This window comes from Corvus cornix, chromosome Z (genome assembly GCF_000738735.6).
Source record: "Corvus cornix cornix isolate S_Up_H32 chromosome Z, ASM73873v5, whole genome shotgun sequence".
Taxonomy (NCBI): domain Eukaryota; kingdom Metazoa; phylum Chordata; class Aves; order Passeriformes; family Corvidae; genus Corvus; species Corvus cornix.
The window spans coordinates 29,700,524-29,727,850 of record NC_046357.1 but is presented as its reverse complement, the minus strand read 5'-3'; the positions used below and the strand labels follow the sequence as shown (position 1 = coordinate 29,727,850).

Genomic DNA, 27,327 nt, shown 5'->3' with positions numbered 1-27,327 from the left:
GGCTCTGAGTTACAAGGAAACTCATTTTTGTCTGGCACAGTAAGTTTATACTTGACAGCTTGCAAAGGAAGACATCTTGGGCTAACTTCTGTATTTCACAAAACAGTTTGTTGTCTTTACCTGTTTATTTGTGTGTCAGGTACTAATGACCTGGCTAATCAGCTTTGACTCCAAATAATTCTTCAGCCAGATATTTCACATAGCATTAAATTTATTGTCTTGGGTCTGCTTTGCCTCCTTTTCACAGGGCTACTGTGCTTAGATTTGTTTTGAAGTCAAAGGAAAACTTATCTTTTTGAGTTCTCAAAAGGTTATCTAGAAAGTAACAATGGTCTTCCTTGTCTTGTGTTTAGACAGCAGCAAAAACACAAGGTCTAACTTGGGCTTCGGGCTGCTTATGTCTCTCTTAGCTTGGGTGAAATAAAATATCACTTCAGGATGTTTTCCTGGCTGTTCAGAGACTATTCCCATCCTTGCCTTCAGGCTTCTGAGCTCTTAAATGGCATTTGACATTTTGGCAAAACACAGAAAATACTTCCATATGCAGTGCTGGTCAACAGATGCAGCCTGATGGGTCCTTCTTATTGCACAACAGAACAAAATATTTTTCAAACAAGGATCTGAGTTTGCCGGAAGTGCCTGGTTTGCAGAAGCAGCAAATATGACTGTGTTGGTTTTACATGACCATCACAGAGATGGCTTCTGTGAGAAGCTGCTGGAAGCTTCCACCATGTCCACCAGAGCCAATCTCTGATGGCTCTGAAGATGGACATGCTGCTGGCCAAGGCTGGGCCAATTAGAGAGGCTGGTAACGCCTCTGTGATTACATATTTAAGAAGAAAATCAAAACAGAGTACACACAGTTTTTCTTCTAGTCAGAGAAGAGAAGGAGGTGAGAACACGTGAGGGAAAACATAGCAACACCAAGGTCAGTGAAAAGGAGGGGGTGGAGGTGCTCCAGGGCCCGGAGGTGAGATGCCTCTGCAGGCCGTGGTGATGGCCATGGTGAAGCAGCTGTGCCCCTGCAGCCCATGGGGATGCACGGGGGATGCAGAGATCCACCCGCAGCCCCTGGGGGAGGTGCCCGTGCCGGAGCGGGGGGATGCCTGGAGGGGGCTGTGATCCAGTGGGAGACCCAGTGGAGAGAGAGGGCCCTGCTTCCAGGCTGGAGCAGCCTGTCCTTGGAGGACTGCACCCCGTGGAAGAGAGACCCACGGCGCAGCAGTGTTGGGAGGACTGTTTGCCCGTGGGGGGGAATTCACATCCCAGCAGGTGTGGCAGGACTGCTGCTTCTGAGAGTGGACCCACACTGGAGAAGTTCACGGAGAACTGTCTCCCGTGGGAGGGACCCCACGGTCTCACAGGGGAACAACTCCTCTCCCCTGAGAAGTGGAAGAAAACCTCGGGTGATGAACTGACCAAATCCCCATGCTCTGTCTCCCTGCACTGTTGGTGGGAAGGAGGGAGGGGCTGGGGGGAAAAAGATGTTTTAAGGGCTTATTTTACTTCTCATTATCCTCCTCTGAGTCTGTTAGTAATAAATTCACTTTGCAACTTTAACTTGAGCCTGTTTTGCCCTTGAAGCGTTTTCTCACTCTCCTTAACTCATGAACCCTTCATTAACTTATTTTTCTCTCTCTGCCCAGCTATGGCGGGGGAGGGTGAGTGAGCGTGGGTGCCTGGCGCTGGGCCAGTTTCAAAAGTCAGGACACTGACTTTACACTGGGCAGGCATTTGTCCAGGTGTAGCTCTCTTGCTAAGTCCTTTCTAGAGAAGGACCCTGAGGAACCAAGGAAAAAGTGCCTGCTGGGGCTGTCGAGGACATAAGGGCCATGGGAATCTTGAGTTTGAATCCACCCCCTATTAGAGCAAGAGGCATTTCAGAGCCGAGGCATCTATGGAGCTTTCCCTCTTCGGGGTGGTTTACTGAGCCATGTAACTTTGCATTCTGTAAGGAAATACTTTGGCCTTTGCAGTGGACTGGTTGCCTTGCCTTTCCAGAGCTGCAGAAGAATTGCAAATCCTGCCATCTTTATCAGGACCTGTGTACTGTAGGCACCTCTAAAATATCTTGGCACAGAAAGGAATGTATTTTTCTGTTACATAGACACTCACAAACAAATAACCTGGAGCATGTGTGTGCTTTACTCTATCTCAGGAGAACACTGATCACTTAGCTTGCCTAAGTAAAAGCTAATTATTGAGCTCGGGAAGTGCTGACGGCATTTCCCTCGCTCTGTGTCATTGGTTTATGCAGAAGTGTTTAAAGGTTAGGTGAGAGGATGACTTTCCTCCCAGGAGAAAACTTGAATAACCTATCACACTGCTTTTTCTGTTCAAGATTCCTGCCTTGGCACTGTCAGCCTTGGCAATGACCTTCCCCCTGCATTGGGCTGGCTCTCAGCTCCCATCTTTCTGTGCAGCAAAGCACTGAAAGCAGCCCTGCAAAGATTCTGGTGAGGCTGAAAATGATCAGCTCCCAGAGGTGTTTTTCCATCACTCCCTTGGCTGTCCTCCTGGTTTGCAAATGTTCAGCTCCGACAAATAATTTTGCTCCTGTATTTAAAAACGCTGGAAAAGCTGTCATCACTAGTGAGTGCAACACTTGCTCTCTAAATTCTTCCTGTATTTATCTGGGTCATTTTCTCCCCTTTCTATCTCCAGCCTGACTCCAGTTAATCCTCTGCCCTGGATATCTGCTTATTCCTACAGCCACCTTTGACCCACAGAAAGTGACAGTTTGGTTTGTTCTGGTGCACATGCTGCGACATGTGAATGTTTTAGTTTGGTTTTCTTCTCCCTGCCATAAATTCAAAGCTTATGTATGTACATCTGCCTGCATTGTGCACCACTGCCTGTCAATAGATTCTCCCTTGCCAGGTCAACATCTAAGTGAAATATAACTGCCCTTAGCCACGTAATTACCCAGGCCATATCACGTGGACAAAAAATCCCGAAGTCCTTCCTGGTTCAGTAGTGACATCATATGATTACATGTCATCTTCGTAGCAAGGTATTTATTACCAGGTGACCAGCAGGAGTCATTAATTCTTGCCCTCTCGCAGAGCCACAGAAGTGGAGTTGAATCAGCCACTGAATTATTTCAAAACAATGATCAGAAAAGTCCCAAATTGAACAAGTAACTCTCGGAAGCAATGTGTGACTACTTTGGGACTACTTTGGTTAATTTTTACTTTTTTTTTCCCCACTGTTTTCGTACTTGAAGATCTGAAGACGAGGAGAGAAACAGTCAAGTGACACAAAGACATTGACATGGAAACTTGGAAAGTTTGTTAGCAGAGACACTGATCTTTGAGTGAGATCTTATTCAAAATATCCACTGGAATTGACCAAGCTTTCAAATGCTTGTTGTGAAGAATGAGACAACTCCTAGTAAAAATTAAAATAATTTATTAAAAACAGAAAAATTGAAAAATTACAAAAATTAGCAAAACATAAAAATTTGGGATCCTAGTGGCTCAGGAGGTATGCCCCAGGAGCGCAGGGATTAGAGATCTTCAGGCTTAGACAGCACTGGACCTCTGGTGGAAGAACTTGCAGTGCTGGGCTGACTTTCAGCTAATGCAAAAGTCAAGGAAAAATTATTAAAGGCTCCTTAATAGGAGTAAGGCTTTAACACCCAGCACCAGTGCGCACTACCTCTAATCTGCAGTGGTCTACACTGCGCTGAAGCTTGCTCCGTTATTTTATAGTGCCTTTGCTCCGCCCCAGTCCACCCACAGCCTGCCCACAGCCTGCCCACAGCACACCCCTTTGGTCCAAAGTGATTGGTGCTTCCCTTTTGACAGAACATCTCTGTCTACCTATAGCTCGTCGTTGTCAGGGGGTAGTATCAGCTGAAGTAAGGGTGGTAACATGCCCTCATTAAGATTCAGGTTGGCGATGGGGCTAAAAATAGCTGTTGGCTGTTAGAAACTGGGGTTTTGGAGTTGGTCCTGGGTCTAAGGTGCAAAGTAGAAACCCTTAAAAAATATATTAAAATACATCTAATACATCTTAAAACATTTGTAAAAGTAGACAATGAACATGGGAGAAACAACTCTTACAGTGTACAAGTGGTTTAAAGTTTGAAAAGGGATTTTTAACTGGGAAACTTTTAACTGGGGGATTTTAACTGGGACTGGTACAAATAAACTGCTTTGAACAAGTGAAAACACTAAGAACTTGATTTCTGTACCTGGGCTGATGGGTTAACTTTAACATTCAATTAAAAAAATTGTTTAACTCAAAATTAACTAATTAAAGCACTTAACATGCAAAGATCAAGCTAATTAGGGATTTCATGTATGACACTTGTATTCTCAGTTTGTGACTGCACAGGCACTCCTTTCCATTGCTGAACCACCAATCTGCACACAATCTTCAGCTGATTATCTAAAACTCAGCTCAAATGCGTTGAATGGTTGAAGGCTCACAGAACCAGTAATTTTGAGGAGTGCCCAGGTTGCCTTGGCAACATTCAGGTAAGTATCGCTGGACAGCCTTTGTATTTCAGGGGTCTCGTTAATAAGCTGGAATAAACCTTGCCATGGTAACATCAACTACATAGGAATACCTAAAGTTTAAGTACTTCATCTCAATTCCTTTAACAAAGCACCCTCAGGAGGAAGATGGAAATCAGACAGGAAGGCCCAGAGTCAAGGTGAAAGACTGTGGAGAAAAACAAAAATACAAAGGAATAACATAAGAACAAACACCTACTGAGTATTTTGTTGCCCATCAGCAACACCTTTGTTGCTCAGGGTTTTCTCCTACGAATGGTTGGATGTGATGTCTCATAAGTGTTTTTCATCTAGGGTTGAATCACACTCCCATCTGATGCCACTGGCTTCTGGAGGTCATGCCTTTCTTGGGCCCCCCTGTGTCGCAGAGGTATGTATTCTTTCACTGTGAGCAAGCAGTGCAGTCTGCCTTTGGTCTTTCCACTGTGTAGCAGCTACTACAAAGGCAGTGTCCCCTGTCTGTAACCACCTGCATTCTTCTCTCCCCGGAAGAGCAGTCTGGGGGAGTACCCTTGCATCTGTATCTGCTGCTTTCAGCAGTGTCTACTCACTTGCTTTTGAGACAGGAACTTTGCATATTGGAGGTTTTGGCCACTGTCAGAATACATTCCTCCCCTTGCAAGCCCCTGAGACAGGAGCAATCACTTCTGGTGAGAGTGGAGAGTTCAAGAGAACCTTGTACTGGGAGGAGCACACAGCATTGAAACAGGGACTGTTCCAGAGAAGCCTGCAAACACAAGGGTGCCAATCATATTCCTTAGGCTGTATAATGCATGGGTATCAAAGTCCTCAAGAGGTATTCCTTGTGAAAGCCTTGGCTCCCTGTATGTCAGAGACCAACCAGATATGGACGTTAAATGCAAAGGCCTGGATATAAAAGCCACTGCAGCAAGTACTGAACCCATGCATTCCCTAAAGGTGAGATCAGAAAGAAATAAGGGAAGAAATGCCAGTTTCTGTTGCCAGTCAGGGCTTCAGAGTAGGCAGCCCTCCCACTCACTGGCATGACTGGTGACTGAGAGTCTCCTACTTGATTCATGTCTTACTTGCCTTTTCCCCCAGTATTTTCCAATTTTCCCTGTGGTGAAAAAAGGCAGTCTTGTTCTTGCCCTGCCCATGCGACAAGACTTTCAACTACTGCCTGGGGCTGTGGGTACTTGACTTAGGAAACTAATTTTATTTTTCTAGGTTGTATGTTTGCACTAGTCCCTGAAGATCAGGACTCCTGTGAACTGTGACACAATGTAGACACCAACACTGGTCTTGAGACTGTTTAAGTTCCTCCACAAAGACCTGCAAATTGCAGGACTCCCTGTCCCCACAGTTCTCTGGGATCCTGGGATCCTGGGCACCAGCTTTGTCCCACTGTTTCAAAGATACTTCTCATGAAAACGCCAGATGCTGGGTCAGAGGGCCTCACATGGCCTTCCAGCACAGTGCTGCTCTCTGACTGCTTGAATAAACTGACATACATGCTTAGTTCCTGGGGGAAAGGGTGTTATGTCACCATACAAAAGCAGTCAGTCCTCCATTAAAATCCAAAATGATCCACACATAGCATGTAGATGGTTTTTATATTCTCCAGGGTGGATACCTCCTCCTGAAATAGGCCTCCATGTATTTTGCACACAGTTGGCAGGTGCTTCAACAAACAGGACTAGACACAAATCGTTATTCCAGGATATTAATTATTAACTGTCCTTTCCAGCATTTGAAATCACAAGGAAAACAGCAGAGGGATGGTTGAGAAAACCAGCCCTGAATACTTATCAGAGACTCACACTCAGTCTATCTGCTAAGCTGCCTTTGCTTTTTGTTTCTATATTTGCATGCTGCTGTGACAGCAAAAAGTAAGGGAATGGAGGCCTGTTTCAAAACTCAAGTGATCTCTTAAAGTCTGTGATCAGGGATAGAAAATGGGAGGAAAGGTTTTTACTGAGAAGCTGAACTCACTGTCTCTCAGGACTCAGAGAAACTAAGAAATATGAGGTTCAAGGCCACCCCAACAGTTTTGGCTTAACTGCTTTATTGCAAATCCTTGATGCCTCAGATTAGTTACCCAAAATTAAGGAACATACATGAGCTCAAGATCTAAATTCCCACATGTACAAACAACAGAGTACAGTCTTTTCACCAGACAGACAGAAAATTGTTTAATTATCGTGAAATGCCCAAGCTGGATGACCACAACTAAAAAGCTCAGAAGGAAATCAGTCTTTCTTTTGCTGGAGCCATTGCCACTAAGTACATCTTGGGGAACCACGCTGAAAGAAAACAAACCATGGAATTGCTGCTCACTAGTGAACTGCTCCCACTCTGCACTGAGTGGGGCAGAAGTCAAATAAAATAAAAAGATGCCAATAAGGTTTAGGTAACAAAAGCTCCATCATAATGTTTCATGCAAGTGTGTGCAAGTAGTATTAGTCAGGAAGCCATGCTACCCATGGTGCTTAACTTCATTGTCCTAGCAAATTCACATGTTGCATGTTTAATTGGTTTAGTGAGACTGGCATTTTGACAATGTCTTGCACATAGGAGACAGCCAAAATAATAATTCATGTCTCAATTAGCCCTGAATTTCCCAATTTTCAAGATCCTCCCATGCTAATGGAGAGGAATTTTATTTTTTCTTCACAGAGTTGAAAATTGGTCACACTAAGTGAGTTCTGTGACCAGGAGAGAGATTTTGGGATTTAACTCTAATGAATCTGTTGGTCTAGAACCCTTTCTGCAATTTTTCTGTCTGGAATTTTAATGACTACTATTCATGATCACTAATTACTGATTTTCAGCTTTTATAATCGGTGTCCAGTCTGTTTTTCTTCTCAGTTGCACCATTTTGCATCAGTCTCACTGCTCTTGCAAGATGAGAGTGAAAAAAACTTTGCGGAAATATACATGGTTTGGTAGAGGAGGTCTTTCAAGGAGAAACAGAGTTAAACATCGCTCACAAAAGCTATGCAGGAAGCCCACAAATAAATGCAAAGGCATTATTAGGAAAGGGAAAAAAAAAAAGATACTTTAATCTAGAAGGCCTGAAAGAGTCAGTTGAATGGTCAAGCTTACATTGTTAAAGATATCTATCTGTAAAAGATTTGTACGGGATGTACTACAGGGATTATGGTTTAATCCATTAAATACTGATACTATATTGGGAATAACAAATGAATAGGTGCTTATATGCACAGCATATTTTTATTTGTTTCTTTGAATTACTTGTCTGTTGTTCTGGGTTTACTACATAACATCCAGCATTGATTTTTGTATGTTTGATGGTGCTGGAATGAAAGGTGGGAGCGGATGACCTAGAAGCTATAAGGTCAGTTTAAGAAGGAAGAGGTGAATTAGAGCTAGAAAATAAACCTTGAACTTTCTGGCCTTTCAATACATCTGCAGAAGCAGCCCTAGAAAGCTTATGAAACAAAATAATTTAAAACCAAGGATATCAACTGCTAAAGGCATTCAGATCTGACAAAGATTTTATGAAAAAGCCAACAGTAGGAGGACAGGATGCACCCCAGGGCCAGGCATAGCCTTGCGTCCTGCCTTCTCAACTTTAACTTCTGGCACAGTATACTGACAGGCAGCCTCTAGCTTTGGCAACTCTCACTCAGATAGAGAGCTCCCCAGCAAAGAGGTCTGAGCTCCTGAGGACTGAGTTCAACAGTCCTATTATTTGATCAGTAGATCACCTGAGAAATGAGCAGGCAGGTGAAGGCAGCTTCAATGTCAACAGATGCCTGCATTTAGAAGTTGTTCTCTTACCAAGCACTCCTAAAAAACCTCACAAACCAACCCAAAATAACAAAAAACCCCAACTCCTTTCAGGGCTGTAGTCTCTGATTTAGGGGAAACCAGTGGAAGCTTAAGTTTGAATCCAACATTTTGGTAAGTTCTGGGTACATAAGGCAAAAATATCTGTGCTGCTAAGCTAGTATGCTGCTTATAGCAACTGCACCTGAGTGCTCGGTGAAAGTATGTGAGGATCTTTTCCCTTGTTTTCTGTGAACAGCAAGGCACAGATCCAGTTTTCAGGAAAAAAACCCAGAGTCTTTGTTTTTGTTGTCCTACTAAACTATTACATTACCTTGTCTTGCTGGTTTCCAAAAATGTGGAGCAACAATGTAGCAACAACATCTGCAGTTTTAAAGTGAGATTGTTTGCAAGCATGTGATTAGGTTTGGGATAATCCTGCAGTCCCTAGGATGTACAGTCATTTTACACACTGTGCAATTGAATCAAAACAGTCTGTAATAAATTTTTCCAGATACAGCATTTGTTTTGGGTTTGCAGCCCAAAATACAGGAAAATGATGTATTTTTTGGCTTCTGGAAGTGCAAAATGATTCATGGATTGTTAGGCGTGGTTTCCCACTCGTCACTTCAGTCCCATTTTTGTCATTATGACCTCTGACATTGGCAGCTGGAAGGCTGAACATGAATGAGAAAAGTACTACAGGACTCCACCATATGCAGGGACCTCAACAGCTGTATTTTTTGTTAATAACTTAACAATGGAACCACGTATACACCCCTTCAGATAAGGTCTCCTGCAAATGCCAACAGGAGCAATGAAAACCATCACTCATGATGACAAATAGTTTCCACCTAGCAGGTTCCTTTTACATGGTGCCAATGGAGAATGCTTGCATTTCCTGTGCTGCCGAAAATGTCATGCCCCATTTCTTAATTACACTAGCCTCACCAACTGACTGCACTCTTAGTCAAAATGAGAATTTTTGTTCCAGGTACTCTTGGATGTCTACCCTTGCTTGGGTTGGCAGGGCTTGGCAGTGCCTGACAGTGCTCTGTGGGAGAGATCACCAGCCAGTGCCCTTCTGATGCACAGGGAGTGCCTGGGGGTCAGGCTCCAAGCAAAAGTGACCCTCAAAAATGGCATACACATGAGACAGCTCAGCATGAAGTTGTCCTTACACACAGAGGACAAGCCAAACTGAACTGAACCCTGCTGTTAAACAGGGGCTGTAACTGTCTCTTTCTGCTCATTTGTTTCCTGAATGTAATGGGCCTGTCATGGCTGTAGTTATGAATTAATATAATTTTGGGGTAAAGTCCGAACCCTGAAGTCCTTCATTTGCATTTGTCTACCACAGCTGTGACAAGCAGAGAACATGTTCTTCTCAGCTTTGAGTATGATGGCTGTCTTTGAATGCTAAAAACCATACATACCCTGTGTAGGCAAATACATGCAAGTAGAAGCAGAAAACCTAATCCAAAGCAGTCATGCTTTGACATTTTCTTTGAATGGTTGTAAGAAGAGGAGATGAAATTTTAAGTAGTTACTTGTAGTACTGCTTGGAAAACCACAGTGATCTCAGAGCAGTCTTTTCTCTCTATGTAGCAGAGTGCAACTAGATTGGCACCAATGCTGTTCTCAGCAGGCTGTCAGCAGAAGATGAATTTAAGATTAATTACATTTTAATACAGTATGTGTATAAAATAGACGTATGGAGGTATGTCATGGAACCTGTCCCAGATAGAAGTGCTTTAGATGTGATACCAGGTTTTGGCATGGGTAAGGCACAAGTTTTTTTGAGGATCAGTGGCAAACCCCTTCTCATTCCCATGCAACAAGGAGATTTGTTTTCATCTTCTTCACATTGTTTTCTCCTGCGAGGAAACCAGAACACGGTCCGCTGTCTCATGCCCATTGCAGTGACTGCTTGCGAAGCATCTCATTGAGTCCAGCAATGCTGTAGTATGGCTTGGCACATGACACTTCACTGAGCATGAGCATTGTTTCCTCCCCAGGGAGCATGGTGTAAGAGGTGCCCTCATGCTGGGACCCTGCCTAGCACCCTGCACTTTTACGGTAACAGACCACGCTGGACACACAAGTCCTCAGAAAGAGCAACTTTTCACTTTGTTAATGCATACACTATTGCCAAGACTGTGATACTGTCTAATGTCTTCCCCAAGTGAAAGCTGTGCACCAGCTGCTCTGTCTTCTGCCAGGCAGGGCAGCTGAGGAGGCAGAGTCAACTCACCCCCAGACTCCCATCTGAGTGAACAGAGATGGCCACTTGGTTCGCCTCACAATGTCTCAGCTGATAAAGGTTATCTCCTTTTAGCTTGACTGCTTTTCTTTACATCACTGTGGCTGTAACGAGCCTCCTTTGAAACAGACATTTACTTCAGCAGCTGGGGTAGACAAATGCTGCTGTCTGTCCAGCCAGCAATGGAGGATGAGGGGCTCACAAGTACAGTGCTTGTTGCTGGCATATTTCTGCACTGATTCCTGATTTAAAGACCCAGGGGATCAGTGTTTTGTGCATTGTCAGGCTGGTTGGTTTACTTGTTGATGCTACAATGACCTTTTTACTATAGAGACTTGCCTGCCAAGTGATTTTCTGTCCTCCATTGAGGAGACAGGCACGTTTTCACAACATATCAGGTGACTCTGGATGTTTTTTAAAACACCTTGAGTGCAGTTTGCAAGACCACAAGCCTAGGACAGGTCATTAATTCTGATTAAAACTGATTAACATCTAGCATCTGTATTGGGTGCAGAGATGTAGGGAAGAAAACCTTCATTTCTGATAGGTATGAACATTTAGCATACCTACTTCCTATTGTGGACAAAAAAAAAGGAACAGTGGAACTAAACTTCTTGTAAGGGACATTGACATAATGTAGATAAAGTGCTTTTTAAAAAATGCCAATTTCCTTACAGGTTGGGTTTCATATGTGAATGTGAAACACAGGTGAAAAATTGTTTTATGTAACTCCGGGCTTTGAAAATGTACAGTCACAGCCCTATGGCTGAAGAGTCCCCTTTAGTACCTGCAACCTTCAAATTAGGTTGAAAGAAAATGCCACAGAAAAAGAAGGGCTGAAGGAAGATCTTTGGAGCTGAGACACCTCTGCTAAACCTAGAACTGCTTGCTGAAATTTACTTGAAATTAGCTGCAGGAAATCTTTGCTCTTCCATTCATGTAGAGGACTGGTTCACAGTACTGATTTCTTCTCTCTTCCAGTTCGATGCAGTTGGTAACATTTCAAAACAGGAAGATGCTTACCCTATCTGGGTGGCTGCTGCCTGCCTCCAGGAATACCACAGCTGACTGGACCTGCCATTTGCATGTTGGGATGCTGGGGGGCTACACCTTCAGGGTCCTGCTTACCTCTCCAGGGAGAGCACCTGGTGTACCACACATTTTCAGAAAGACTGTGAGAGCTTTAAAAAGTTTAAATATTTGAGGCTTCTGTTAATTTACTTTGCAACTGCACAAATTTTTCCACATCTCTCTCTCTATTCCTCATTCCCCCCATAACAGTGACAGGGGATCAGAAACCAGCCCCAAACACTGTTTATGGAAAAGGCAGGATGAAGATAAGAGCACTAGTTTACAAGAGCCTGTTTGCTCTGCTGACAGGGTGAAGATGGTCAAAATTGTTCTCCTGGCTCATTTTTCTCATATAGATGAAAGAAATCCTGTCTATATATATCACAGTTTATCATACAGAATCCTCTTCATGATGAAAAAAAGGATTTGGATTATTATGTTAAAATTTTCCATGGGTCAAATCTCCAATTCTGTAAAAGCATGTTGTAGTCAAGACAATTAGAGGGCTGTGCCTCCAGGTTTTGCTTTTACGTATTTCTAAGCTCATTTCAGGGCAGACTCATTCCGCTGCAGTGCATGGTAAAAATATGATGGGAGAAGAGGCTAATGCCATTATAATATCTAATGAAAAAGTGTAAGTGCAGTGATAGTAGCTTTGAATGCTGCACATGGTCTTGAGTTATTGCATCCCACACAGCTCTGAGAAGAAAGTATCATTAATAATTTGTAGTAACACATAGCTTCTAATTGATTGAATTCCTTTTTCTGTTTAAAACAAATGGACAAAATATACATAATTAATCTCCTTGCAGCTCAAATTGTGTCAGAAATGGCTGTGCTTTTAGGAGGATATTCACTCCTCTAAAGTGTCAAAGCACGTACTCCAGCATTTAGGGAGGATGCTTAGCAAAAGACAGCCAGCCTTCATTTCTGACAGCCTGATAAAGAGCAAAAGTATGTCTCCTAGATGAGAGATCAGATTTGTTATGCTGAATGGGTGCCACAGAGAAGAGCAAGTAACTTACCACGTCAATTATCTGCAGCAAGGAAAGCTGGAGCTCGACTATGAGTGGTTGGGAGTCATTCACTACAGGTCGTTCCAGACGATTGTAGTTCCTCAGCAGCTCTCTGTACAAGCGTCTCTGGCTTTCACCCTGCTGAGAGACTAGAGCAAAAGAAAGGTGTCTGTCATTCGAGCTGGTCACACTGTGACCATTGCTTGTCTGTTTTGTTGAAAAACCCCTCTTATTAGGTTTGTAATTAGAAAGCAGTTCCCAAAAATATCACCCAAATTCTGCACATTAATGTGACAGACACAGCTTTTCTGCATTATTAAAAAAACCCCACAACCAACTAACACTCTTATTCATTACTAACATTCACAAACTACTGAACAAAATTTGGGGCTCTGACTGAATGTTCCCATTTCTTGGAGTTCCTCTTGCTGATGGTCAGTAGAGTTGTGGCTGCAAAACCACCAGCTTCCTGGAAAGCAGTCACAGTTCTTTCATTTGCTTGTTCTTATTTCCTAGAGACTGGCTACTGTGAGCCAGCACTGGTATTACATAGACAAACTGTGTTTTTACTGAGTATTGGTAACAGGTATCCTTATGTCTTACAGCTGATGTATCAAGCTTTTTTTTATGCTCAAGAAATACTAACAACCCTTCTTCATATCCTCTTCAGTTTTGTGTAGCAGTCTTTCCAGGCTTTGGGTTACTTCCCTTGACTTTTTTCATTCTGATGGCAGCACACTTTGTTAACACCTACTGAGGTGGTGGTATGAAGGCTAGAGTATCTGACAGCTGTTACAGTGATATTGAATTTCTGGTAATACATGCTTAACTCAGTTTCCACTGGGAACAGACTCCACATGAAGCCGTCATGCAAACAACTGAGCATGTTAAAGATAAGCAGAATTTCAGTCTATGCCTAATTTCCAAGATGCCCTAGTTCCCAACTTTGGGGTGGGTGTAGAGAGCATCCATCTAACCTGCATGACCAGGCTTCCTTGCCATGACAACTGTAAATGGTGAAGGTTTGGTTAACTTCCCTCAGCAAAGCAAGCAGTTTGCTGGGATACACTGCTCAGAACCCTGGTTCCCCCAAAACTGTGTAGATCTTGGTGCTGTGACTAGTGGCAGACTGAGTTCTACTTAAGAGCTGCACCTAAGAGAGTAAGGGTCATGGACTGCAGGTTCCCTGAGGTCAAACCAGTCCTGTCAGCATGAGTGTGTATTCTCTGAACTGTGTAAATTCAATTCCTGGCAGAGAATCTGCACTCTAAATCATTATTACTTTGGACTGAAGCATTTTTCATCCACTGCAGCTCCCAGTCTCTGTGTGTGATGGTTTTTTACCACTTGATTAGAGCTCTGCACATTGAGACCAAAACTTCTCTCACAGAAGTTGTGATGAATATTTTCTTGACAGTGCAAACAAAATATAACAACCCATTCGGCCTTCCCAGTCTCTTACTGTGCTTAGCAAACCCTTCAAGACTGAGAAAAGTTGCCCTACAACAAAGCAGACAAGCCTTTTAAAACTAATAATAAATTAAGTTTATAAACCCTTCACAGGTCTGTTTAACTTGTGTTCTCTTCATTTTTGCTGATACTCAAGGGAGCTTTGTGACTTTCTAGCATGGCAGTGCCTGGTAAACAAGAAATAAGAGTATTTTGATTCACTTGGTAAATTACACCAACACATCAATTTCATGGGGCCTCTCTCTGCTTGTGTAATACTCTACATGATCATAGGCACCCAGAGGAGCAGATGCTGTAAGCATTCCTTCAATACCCCTTGCTGACACCTCAGTATTGGATGCTATGTTTTCACCAATGGCAAAAAGCTCTGACCACAGGATCTCTCTTTCACCATCTTAAGTAAGCTTCCCTGCTTATTTAAGCAGTGATTTGTCCTCTGTTATGGCCTTTCCAGTGCCTCAGCAGGCCCAGACTCATTATAAAAGTCTTGTGTGGAAAGGAAACCCGTGAAAATCACCACACATTTTACTGTGGTAAGAGGCTCTGTGTTTGGAGCGTATTTGCTGTCCTTTCACTCACCTACCCACCCATGTTCCTGTGCTTTAGGGAAGAAATGACTTCCTGAACTATTGCTCTCATCTTGAGGACTTATGTAATACTTGTCTTTAACCTTTCTTTTAAACTGGCTGCCTCAGCTTTTACAAGGGAAAAGTGTCCTTCACTGGTCTCTGGACCCAACTGGGCGGCTGCATGGTGCACTGAAGCAGGCCCCCAAGGGAGGTCTGACTTGCAGAAATCTGAGCATAACTCTTTGGAAAGCTGTCTTTGCACTGTGTGCTTCATCCATGCTGAAGCCAAGCCCCTTTCCCTGTTAAATTTTGTGAGGTGAAGTAGCCCAGAACTGCACCTAGTTTTCCATCCTTTCTTCCACTCTCCCCTCCGTAATGTGATGCTAATACTTTGCAATCTCTTGTATTCAAAATTGTTAACATAGTTGCAGCTGATCTATTCTTAGTCTGCCGAGCTGGCATTGGCGACCACATATTTGTGTCCTGCATGGTTTTGCTTACAAAATGACATGGATTCAGAAGCGATGGAGCCTTGGGGTGTCCTGGCAAATAGCCATAGCAGCTGTTGGTACCACAAAGAGCTGGCTAGCCTAATCACACTGCCATTGCTCTGCTACAGCTGCTTTGGAGAAGGGAACTGAGGTGGATGTCTAGTCTGACTTGTATGTTCACAGACTTCTTCTTTAAATTGTAATTTTCAAATACTTAATGTTTCATACTCCAGAAAGATTTCTGCTTTTTTCCCCTACAATGTTTGTGCTAATGCACTGTGACACTACAACTCTGTGTGCTAAATGGAGTGCTTGCTGGCAATGGGGAAGCCTGAATCTCTCAGGAGTACGTGGTAGAATAGGCTTTATCACTGACTACTCCTCAGTCACAGAAGTTTAACCAAAAGCAGTGGGACTACCTCATCTTTTCAACTAGGTTAGATGACGCATGTCAATATTTAAAACTGCCAAGTCAGTCTCCAAAAACCAGTGCCAGATTTACTTGCCTATGTATGTTACTGGTAAGTAAAAGTAACTGGCAAAGGGCATGATATTTTGTAGGTAAAGGATCTGAGAGTTTTTATGACCCACTGCCTCTGATAGTGTCTACCTTATTTCTGAAATATCTTTGAAGCAGTAGGAAAACATACAAACTCATTAAAATTTGAGGGAAGAGCAGTGTATGGTGTGTACCTCAAGTTTAGCAAGACTTTTGACACCATCTCTGAGAAATTCTCACAGACATTTGTCTATGCCTTACAGGCAAGATAAGTGAACAGTGAAGTGGACAGAAAAGTGGCTGAACTGTCAGGCTCAGAGGGTTGTAGCCAGCAGCAAAAAGTTCAGTGGAAGGCCTGCCAGTGGTACTTCAGAGATGGATACTGGGGACAATGCTATTTAACATGGTTATGAATGATGTGACAGAGAGCACCCTTAGCAAGTTTTCAGATGGTACAAAACTGGGAGGAATGGATGATACAGCACATGGTTTTCTGCCACTCAGATGGACCTTAAAAAACTGGAAAAATGCCTGACAGGAACCTCATGAAGTTCACTGAAATAAAGTCTGAAGTTGTTCTGCACCGGAGGAGTAATCCCAGGTACCAGGCTGGGGGCTTGCTGGCTGGTGAGCAGGTTAGCAGGAAAGCCCCAAGGAACCTTACAGGTACCAAGTTGACTATACGCCAGCAATGCACCCTTGTAGCAAAGGTCACCAGCATCCTGAGCTGCAACAGGAAGAGCCACACAAGTAGGTCAAGAGAGGTGATCCTTCCTCTCTGCTCAGCACTGGTGATACACACCTGGAGTGCTGGATCCAGTGCCGGGGCTTATCAGTGGAAAGGAGACATGGAATTACTAGACCAAGCACTGGATTGTTCCTCAGGATTTATTCTTGGATAATCTGAAAATGTTCCCTAAACTGCTCCTGGAGTTTGCAGACAATTGGGAGGCACAACGCAACCAATCCCCTGATGGTTTTATGAAGAGCTCTGTGGAAAGCAGTTACTTTAGTAGTCATGGGCTACATTAAACTTTTAAACACCTCTCTGAATTCCCTCCGTGCTTCTGCATGTGCAAAGACGGCTGCAAGAGTCCCATTGATTGAATGACATGACCTATAAAGTGCTACCAATCTTTTGAGAATACATGCTACAGTTGCGTTTCATCTTTCTTTCCAGGATGTAATTGCTGAGAATTGCACAGCAAGGGAACCTGCAGCTAGGTCTGGCCAGATTATCCATATGGCATCCCCAGGAAGGACAGATGCCCTCTCCTTTCTAGGAGCTGTGCTGCCATGTCTGGTCTTGGCTGGTTGATTTTCCTGCTCTGCTTTGCACGCCAAGGTCCCCATGCTATAAGGCAAGAGTCCAGCCCTTCCAGTTCCCCGGGTCTGTTCACAAAGTGGTCAGCTTCTTAACTGAGAATCCTGGTGTGAGACACATTCTGGCTTGCTGTGCACAGTAAAGAATAATGAAACATTAACAAGATGATAGGTAGCAGACCATGAATTTCCACTAGTTTTTCAGCAATGGTACCTGCATTATCAACCATTCCACTTCTGTTTCATGGTGCTCCCTGGTTTTGTTTTCATGATCTCTCAACTTTTTGAGGGGGGCAGCTGCTAGCTGTTTTCTAGCCATTGCTCATTTCTTTATACAGAGACCTGAGCCTGGATACACAAGTTAGAATTTTATTCATACAAGATTATTGGTACCTGAAGTGGTTTCCAGACAAAATACCATATTCTTTCCATATCACTTTATACTAACATATATGCACTCTAACTTCCCTCTGAATTAGAAAATGTCTCAGTTTTATTCTTGTTTTTGAAGACAGTTCCTAGAATCATCTTCATATATAATCTTTTTAAAGTATATGATAAGGTACAATCAACAGCATACTTCTGGTCCATCACATTGTTGCTTTTATATATTTTTCCAATATATTGGAAAGTATTTTTATGAGGTATTTTTGAATACTTCATAAAAGGTCTCAAACTGCAGATACTGTGGTTGTGACATTTATTTACTCCCCTTGTACCTTCTGCAGGTATTTCACCATATCTATATCACTTTTTTCTCCCTGTACTGTTACTTTGACATGTACCTTTTGTTTAGGTTTATTTGTTTGTTTTACTGTTTCATAAAAGAAAATGAGTGAAGTTCTGGCATTTAAAAAAACCCAAACACAATAGTGCCATTATACTGTGAGGTATTGTTAAGTTTAGTTGTGTAATGATTGTATTTAACTTTGTTATAACTGGAATATTTACAGAGGAAAAATCCATTAAAAACTACTGTTATCAGAGCTAAATCCTAGAACTTTAAACTGTTTGCCTAAAACCTTCAGACTCCTCTGCCACTGCTCCTCTTCTATTATTTATTTTCTTTTTAGTTTATCACTGTACTTCTGTAGGGATTTTTAGCTATTGCTTTCAAAATCCAAATAGAATGATCACAGGAAGACATACACACACACAGACACAATATCCAATAATGAATTATGAGGGAAGTAACATGAGATGTATAAGGAAAAAAGCAAGTTGTTTCACAGACAATTTCATTCGCATAAAGAACTGCAATGGCAAGAGCACTTAGAAAATGAGGCATATTCTAATGATTTGGAAGCTACAAAAACAACTTATTTTGAATATTTTGCAGATTTTTAAGAATGTAAAGCATGTCACTGCCATATGTCACTTAATCCCCAGAGACACAGATGTGTCCCATCTACTTTTGTTCTTATGTGCAGCATTGTTACTTTTATCTGTGGCTGCAAATGCATTATTCCTTTCAATGCCCTTTAAAATGCATGCCATCATGCCTTCAGGGAAGAGGATTCACATAAGAAACAATGGAATCACATCAGCTATCTCCACCCTGTGTGTGTCTGTGTGTGTGTGTGTATTTATGTGTTGTGTATTTTAATATTTCCCTCATTTAAAACCTCTTTTTAATCTACTTCCCTTCTGGGTAATCTTTGACTCTAATCTTTGTCTCTCGCTATGACGATTGTTTCTGCATCTTAAACACAAAATTCATCAGATACCCAGAGGAATGTGAGAAATGACACGATTTCCTAGGCAAGGAGGACCTAATATTCCTGAAACTGGTCATTTCTGTTCTTTCATAGCAGATAAAGAGTTCCCAGCAGTGATGGGTATTAAAAAGGTATCCTAGGAAAGGTTTCTTTTTAAAGACTCTAGGTACATGACAACATGTTAGAACTATGTAATGAGAGGATGGGCTTATATTTTTGGTCTTACTGGCTTGGTGCAGGTGTTTTAAAGGCTGAGTTATGAGTTTAAGGTAGAGAGACACACTTTAACGTATTAACAGTGGGATACTTCTCAAACATGTCATAGTTATCTAAACTGCCTCATTACTCCAGGTCAGAAACATAACTAACTCTTGCCAGTAAAGGCAAAAATGTACTTTCAGTGTAATGCTAGTTTACATTAGCTCTATGCAGTGCAAGTGTTATTACTACAATAGTAGACGCAGAGGGAGCACAGGAGGAGGAATTCGAGGAGTGATGAAGAGAGGGACTCCCCTTGCTGCACATTACAGAGCACTGTGGCTGTCTAGAGGTGACTCTTGCCAGCCATCCTGGGATTTGTGGAGAGGAGTAGTAAGGCAAAGGAAGTAGTAGGAAGGCAAAGGAAAGAAACAAAACTATAACATAAAAGCAAGATACCAGTGATATGGTCATCAGCATACTGGAATGGGCTTTGCACTCCCTGCTGCCACTGGCTTGCAGAACATCTTGTCACATGCCTTCATCTCTACATGTTTCAAACCAGTTAACCCAGGAAAAGCCCTTCTTGGGGAAAGCACTATGAAATTCACACTCCAAGTGCCATCAATGAGGCAGCCGTGGCAATACGCACAGCATTCACAGATGGCTCTGAAAAGGGTCAAGTCAGTCTGCACCTCCCCATCAAAAGCCCACTCTACACCATGCCAAGCACATGTGGAGAGCACAGATCTGGGAAAGTCGTAAGTGAACCAACATGTGTAATAATAATTTCTGTGGAAACAGATAGGCAAGTCTGATTAGGCTGAGAAAACAATAGGCAGGAGGAGTTTTTTTTCCTAAACCCAGTGCAGATAATAGCAGTGATAGAGCCTGCAGTGATGTTGTGGTTTAACCTCACACTGCAATTGAGTACCACGCTGTCATTTGCTCACAATCTCCCCCCCTGCAATGGGATGGAGAGAAGAATTACAAAAAAATTACAATAATAACATTAATGAAACATAATAATAATGAGGATGATGATGATGATGATGATGATGAAGAAAAGGGAGACAACAAAAAGAGAGACAGAAATAAAACCCAAAGAAGAGAAATGATGCACAATACAATTGCTTGCCACCCACTGACCTGTGCCCAGCCCACCCCTGAGCAGCAATCGGCTTCTTCTGGTTAGTTTCTCCACTTTATGTACTGAGACATACTAACTTCCCAGGAAGAGAAAAATAAATAATTTTGTCCCAAGATGCAAAGAGAGCAAAGATTCCAAGAGCTATTCCTTAGTCACAAGCATGTTCTCTTTTTTTGTGGTTCAAAGGTGAGGGAGGGATATTGCCTCTAAACCATTGCCTCAGTGTGTTGCTGATGAAGCAGTGGTAATAGGGTTTAATTTATCTGGGCAATGCAGAGGACAGGCTGGAGTGGAAATGATACAGACAATAATACTGTGAAAATGAACTGCCCGATGTGCTCAGAGATGTTGCAGTGCTTCTTTCCCTTTTTTCTTCTGCAGTGCTCATCAGCTGGTTATGATCCCAGAGACGGCTGGTTTCCCAAACTGAACTTCTGCCTTGCCAGCTGGCCACCTGTACTTGAATAGCAAATCTAAGCAGCAAAGGAATTCAGGATGCAATAGGCAAGGCTAGAGATGGCTTCTCCTGCCTTTTTCCTGCATCACTCAAGCCGCAGCTGTTGCCCATGAACAAAGTGTGGGCTCCACTGGCTGCAAGGCACAGTCAAGGCACAAATGTCCAAAGTGAACATGGATCTGGGAATGCAAAGAAAGTTCCAAGTCTGTCTTTACAATATCAGAACTCAAGTGCTGGATAATGAGAAACATAGTGTAAGAGCCCTCTGAAAAGGATGGGGGTTAGTCTGATGAAAATTTTGACTGCACCTTGAATAGTTGCTAATTTGTTCAGTGCTTAGTACGTGAACTGGGAAATATGGAGATCCATTTTCCTAAATCTGAAACAGTTTCTCACTTGGAAAGGAAAACTTTCATAACATACCTATAGATGAGGTGGGAAGGAAGTCTGAGGCTTCAATGGTCGATGTCTTCAAAGAGAAAGGGATGAAGGGGTGTGAAAATTCTCACCAAGGAGTCTGAATTTATTTCACATTGAAGAGAAAAGCTGCTTCTAATACTGTCTTGATGAGGTAAATGACTGGCTCTGAGCAAATTGGACTTGAGACCAATCAAACAAGGTTTGTGGAGGTCTGACCTAGGACACTTGAAACTGTATGTGCTATGCTTTGGTGGACTCAGTCCAGATTTGTTTATATGTATATGAAGTGGCTTAAAAGCTACATCTCATTTTTTGTTTGAATTTTTTTTTCCCCAGACTTTAAAGGTAACAAGATTACAGTGACAGCTGAGTGTTGGTTAGCCTTGATCTGTTTTCAGAACGCTAGATGATACTGTCTTTTCCTTGGATACATGGCTCAGGTCCCGGTTTTGTTGGGATCAGTGGGTATATGAAGTATTGGTCTCTCCCTGCTGCACCCTGCCAGCCAAACCTGCATTGGCTCAGTCACTCATCCTGACTAAGAGCAGAAATGAACCACAGTGAAACTGAGGTACTGAAGAGCGGAAAGGACTCCACTACTAAAGAAGTAGTAAAGTAGGTATGTTTTATTCCAGCGCTGGGACGCACGGGGGATCGCTCCTCCAAAATCATGCGTGCCGACAGCTGCATTCAGCTCGGTATTTATCGGGTTACAAGTTCCATATTCATTAAGTTTCGCAGCACGCCTATACATATTCATCACCTAGCCCCACCCAGCCTCGCTTCGTATTATAATGAACCCAAAAGTCATTTACATCCGCGTTGCGCTTGCGCAGTGTTGTTTGGCGGTTTTGGTAGGGGTCTTCCGAGGGTCTTTTTGATGAAGTCAGGAAGTCTTCCTCATCCTGAACTTTTCACCTTTCTCCCCTGCACATGCTCTTTTGTGCCCCTGGCCTTTGAGACTGGTTTGAGCTAGTTCGCAGGATATCTGTTTGAGACTCCCCCTGGTTTTATCAGAGGTCTCTTATCTTTTCTTCCTGCCCTGGTATGCTGACCAAGCTAGATGCATTGTTTCTGACAAACTAATTCTCCTGCTTCCCATCCCCCTGATTCAGTGCTTCTAGACAATGATGATCTGGGGAGCCTGATTTTGTCCTGTCTTTACCCTGTTGATTTTAAGCTTTGGTAACTTCAGTCTAATGCTCCTGAATTATGTCAGTGCAGACAAAACAAAATTAAAACAAAACTGGTGCCCTGTGTGTCCAGGGGGAGCATGATTGTCATCCTGTAATACAGTAGCAATGCCTGCAGATGGGGGATGCTTGGTCTCTGAGTGAGACCAGAATGAGCCTGAAATCCAGAAAGTGATCCTGTGCTGCCTGGGCTGCCCTCTTGTATTCCCCAACAAAGACTTCCTGAGTCTGCTAGAGCATTTTGACCCAAAGGTGAAATCATTTGCCCATTTGACAGAGGCCTCCTTTGGAGAAAGATGTCTCTTCTCCTTACCCACAGACCTGTTTCCCTTAGATTTACCCTTTCCCTACCCTACTGCCCCCTCTTTGACATCATCAGGCAACACCTAAGTAGATCTGATGGTGCCAGGAGTGCTGAACTGCTTGAGCTGAGATACCAATCCAATAAATTTAAATGATAATTGGTGACCCTAATATCTTCGGAAATTACATTAGAAGGCTTAGACCTTGAACAAAATGCTACTGCAGACAGTATGCATCAGGACAGTTGTTTGGTTATTCTAGAAAGGTAAATCTTTCACTTGGAGCTCCTGGAGCTGCCCAGTTGCCTTTCATGTATTGTATGTGAAGCCTGAACATGAACAGGTTCAATTCAGTGTTTCTGCCTATTTGCCAGCTGAAACAGTGCGAACTGCAAACTACCTAGCAACTTCTGATTTAAGTCTTGATCTCTTCTTCCCATTGTTACAGTTTCTCAAGCTGGATTTCAGTTTGCTGACTACCTTTCTAAAATGACACAATATTAAAGGGAAAGCACTTCATCAATTGCCATGACTGCTCTATCATTTCTGCAGGCTCTTAAAAAAAACCCCGCACAAGATGGCTAAGAATTATGTAATGTATTATCTGCATCATTATATGACTTCCTGTGTTTGGTTTTTCCCAAATGTACTGACTCAGAGGCAATGAGAACATTAAGCAGCATCATTCTCTAAAGCCAGCCTGTGCTCAGTGAGGCCCACTGCAGGACATGCAGTTAGCTCTGTGTCATGAAGCCTTTCATACGACAGCACTGATCCCTTGGAGTGAGTGGAGTGGAGGCCACTGAGATAACAGGCTGCTGTAACACAGCAGACAGATTAGAGATAAAGAGATATTATGCCTTTGATCCGCTTGGAGATGAGAAAACAAGGGGGAGTTCTTTTGGCTGCCTTCAGGTTCCATGAGGAAGGGTTCCATCATGAAGAAGGCAGGCTCTTCTGGGAGGTGCACAAGGACAGCACTGGTTAGATAAAGTTGCATGATGGAGCACTCCCACAGTACTAAGGAAGCCCTTTTTTCCTCAAGGGTACTCTGCACAGGGGACACCACTGTCCTTGGAGATGTCTGCAGCTTGACTCTTCAGACAGCAACCCAATAGAGAAGAAGGGTTGGCCTGGGCAACCTCTGGAAGTCCCTTCCAGCCAAATTATTCTACCACTATATGAATCTGTATAGACAGACCCTCTCTCACGTCAGCTGCCACAGACACATCTTTTCCAATTTACAACTTAATTTTCTCCCTTGGCATGGTGAAGATCTAAGTGACCAGTGATGCTTTTCCATGTAACCACAGCTGAGCTTCAGGGAACACAGTGTACTGTCTTAGTCCAATCTGCAAACTGACTTCAGCCTCTTTGAGCTCTCAGTGAGAAATGAGACCTCCTCAAGCCTGCCTTTCTTCTAAGTAATTTTTCTGTCCAAATCTATGTTGCAGTAAGAATAGAAATGAGGACTATGGCTTTCTCTTCAACATTCTGGAAATGGTGCTGAAAATATCAATTTCTGAATGGTGATAAGGTTTTCAGACATCTGTTTCAGCACTCCATTAAGCACAGATTTCCTAATTGAGCAAAGCCAATTGATAGCAAGGCAAGACAGAGACACCTGCACCTCACTGTTTTCATGCCTAAGTACTCAGGTATGACCACAGGTTCTCCTTCCATTGAAATTTACTGATTTAATTGCAAGCCCTGGCAGGGGAGATTTTTACTTCCAAACACTTCACCTGATTCTGGTCTTAGCCTTCTCATCAGCTGTTTTGCTCAATGCAGGAAGTATTTGATAAGCAAAATTCTTTCTTCAAGCCGTATTTTCTCAGGAGTGTGTTCTAAAACAGCAATAAACTCCTGTCTACCTTTCTCATTCCCCAGGGTGATACTGATTGCCAGTGCTAGCCCTACCTGTCTCAGTCAGATCTGATCTCTTCCTTAATTAGATTATGTAGGATCTCTACATAGTACACATCTTCAACCAACCATGTCAGGACTGATACAAAGGGTTTTGATCTACTTTAATCACACCCTAGAGCTGAAGAGACTGTATCTCCCTCCTTGCCTGTCATATACAAATGAAATTGTATATGCTACCACCATCACTAACTCATGTTCTTTTCCATATCCCTTAGGAAAATAAACCAGAGAGAAAAAGAGTTCTGAAGCTGTCTTTAGGAAATGAATCCTCTGCCTGGAATGGGAACTTCTGCTCTGAGACCATCAGAAAACCCTCTGAGCTGGAGCAAGGCTGAAGGCTCCCAATGTGCCATCTGGTATCATCCCAAAGACCAGATGGGTGCTACTTTCTCATGCACTGTATCTGCTTCTGGATCACTTCCTACATGCCGAGTGCTATACCAATAGGTGCATATAACAATAGGCACAGGTGATGTCACGACCCAGGTGCATTTTCTGGATCTTCCCACTTTTTCCAGTGATATTTGAGAAGAGCTACCACAAGATTTAGCTCAGATCACTATCAGCAAATGTGCAGAGAAATACCTCCAACTTTCCTGGAGCTTGGGCCAGCTCCACTGTCGCAGCTGTGCCTATGATAATACAGATCAGCCTTAGAGCTGTGCCAGTGAATGCACATAGAAGATTAGTGACTGAACACAAGGTCTGGTTCATTGAACTGAAAAGTCAACCTCAAGAAGCAAGCATGTACAGCAAGTTACTGTAGCAGACAGTAATTCAGAGGAAATAGGGAGTTGCCTAGGACTCTGCCTGCCTGTCTTAAATGTATTGACACATATCAGTGGCACTAGTACTCTTGATCAGAGCATATGTGCGTGTGCCATGGACAAGTGCATTGACTCCCTCTGGCTCCATGCATACATGATGCCTTAGCATGCTCTCAGCATTCAGAGGGATCAGCCCTGGTGTCTGCGCTATTAGATATTAAAAGAATGGCAGGGATCTGACAGCAATTTCCCATCTCTGCAAGTTGCACGTGTGGCATCTTTTTATGCCATCAATATGGAAGAAAAGACCTACCAGTACAAGCTAAGGCCTAGCTCATACCTTTTCTATTTTAAGTATGTTTCAGCTGTATTGTTATCTTTGAAATTGTATCATTCAGTGCATCAACATAGAGAATGTGGAGAGCTGAGGTGAATACAACCTTCAGATCTCCAATTAAGGGTATGAAAGATTCTAAATTATCTTTCACACCTGGTTCTACTGTGATAACAGTTATGAGATGTAAAAGTAGAGCTACTTCACCAACAAATGACATTACACTGTACTCTATTATGGCACAGGAATCCTTTTATCTGTTCAACTGTGTCTCTTTGGAGTAAATGAGTTTGATTAACACACGTCACTGCAGTTCCATCAGCCCTACACAGCCAAGGCCTGAAGTTTAGACTCCCTATACAGGTATTTAAGTAACATTCTTTGTTTTTCCTACTACACAGATCTCTAAACTCATGTCACCTCAGTCTAATTAGATCACATTAGAGAAATTATAGCTTGGCAGCAGAACCTGGCCTTCCAAGGCTGTCTTGCCAATGCTTCTGCTGTTGCAGAAACAGCACCTGCTTGCATGGAAGTGAACCAAGAAATTTGTGATGATTTGCTCCTAGAGGTCATCAGTTGTGTTCTGACATGATCACTAGAGCTCATGGAAATAAGCAAAGGTGTGAGAAAGCACGAAATGGGTGTAGCACAGCTATCCAACTCTGTATTATGAGTGAGCCAAATAAAAGCTGCTTTAGACCAGCTGAGTACACCAAGTCAGGCTGAATTACTTCATCATTTACATCTTTGAGCTGGTTAGCTCACTTGCAGCATCCCCTGCCACAGGATTTATCTCATACAGCTGAGCACTTATATTCCCACCAGACTGAAGAAGAAGGTCGCTGTCCTCAGTTTGCCTTTGGCTTTGTTGGGCTTTTCAAAGCCATATGGCCAGATATGACCCTGATGGCAGTCTGTACAGAGCAAAGGAACAGAGAGGTCTGACTCTGCTCTGTGTGGCATGCGGGCACTGTAATGGTCTCACTTGAGAAATAAAAAAGGATATAAAGGCACAGAAATTGGAATACATGGTTTGACTGGAGACTAGCCAGGTGTGTGTTTAACTTCCCTAGCTGTTCAAACCCTGTAGATGCCTGTGCCCTGACCTGAAAGTAACTCCTCAGAGAGGCTACGTGCCTTTGTGGTCACTGCAACATGTTTCTCAGAACGTCCTTGCAGGGCTGTCTGCACTTTATCTCTCAGACTGCACCACACTCAAAAAAAGGGAGAAGAAATGGGTCTGATCCCTCCTTTCCAATCACTCCCTGAACCAGGGTTTTCAAGTCCCTCCACCCAAGGTTGTTAGGTAGCTGCTGAAACTCACTGGGTCCTTCTACATTCTGGGTACTCCTTCAAGGATTGTCCCCAACCTGGAAGGGATGTCTGACCCTGAGAGATTTCACCTGGGATCTAGGAAGGTTTAAAACCAGTTTCCTGATTTTCCTAATGCCCATGTCCAAAAAGTGCATCACCAGTTGTTCAAGAAGGAGGGCTGCAATGACCTAGCTTAAATGACATGACTACTGGGGCTCCTAGAATTATTCCAAGTAGAGTCAGGTTGAAGCAGACAGTTGAGGAAAGTACTGGAAAAAAACCTGAGCTCTTCATGTGTTGTTTTGTTTGGTTTTTACCTAGTTTTTGTCACAACTTTCCTGTTAAGCAGCCCTACAGGAGTTTTCAGTACTTGATAAACTGTTATAAACAATGTTGAAACAACTCAGCACTATGCAAGAGTGACGTTAGTTATGATCTGAATTTGCTGTGACTTCCATGTCGGTGAATAAGGTATCCAGGGGAAGTTCATCTGGAGCTACTGTTAAAAAACTCTGCTACTGATAACATGCTAAGATCATCTTGACTAAAAAACTCTGCTACTGA

The 27,327-nt window shown here is 42.9% G+C and overlaps 1 protein-coding gene and 1 long non-coding RNA gene across 7 annotated transcripts in view; one reads left to right on the top strand and one right to left on the bottom strand.

Annotated features, from left to right (window-relative positions):
* LOC104689759 (neuronal acetylcholine receptor subunit alpha-7-like) overlaps positions 1–27,327 on the bottom strand; it is a 59,404-nt gene that overhangs the window by 29,915 nt on the left and 2,162 nt on the right. The window contains exon 2 of one of the 2 annotated variants that reach the window (XM_010400058.3): positions 12,636–12,775. In XM_010400058.3, coding sequence (XP_010398360.1) covers positions 12,636–12,775 — 140 coding nt within the window. Of the gene's footprint in view, positions 1–12,635; positions 12,776–27,327 lie in introns of those variants that run through there. The other variant, XM_019286232.1, reaches the window with a different exon arrangement.
* LOC109144675 lies at positions 838–27,327 on the top strand. Of its 5 annotated transcripts, none has more exons than XR_002045566.2 (3): positions 838–928; positions 4,818–4,893; positions 11,521–21,541. It is a non-coding gene; the product is annotated as an uncharacterized LOC109144675 (long non-coding RNA). The 5 variants fall into 5 exon arrangements; XR_005603852.1 differs by having other exon boundaries at positions 4,327–4,893; XR_005603853.1 differs by lacking the exon at positions 838–928 and adding an exon at positions 24,561–27,327 and having other exon boundaries at positions 4,245–4,893; positions 11,521–21,540.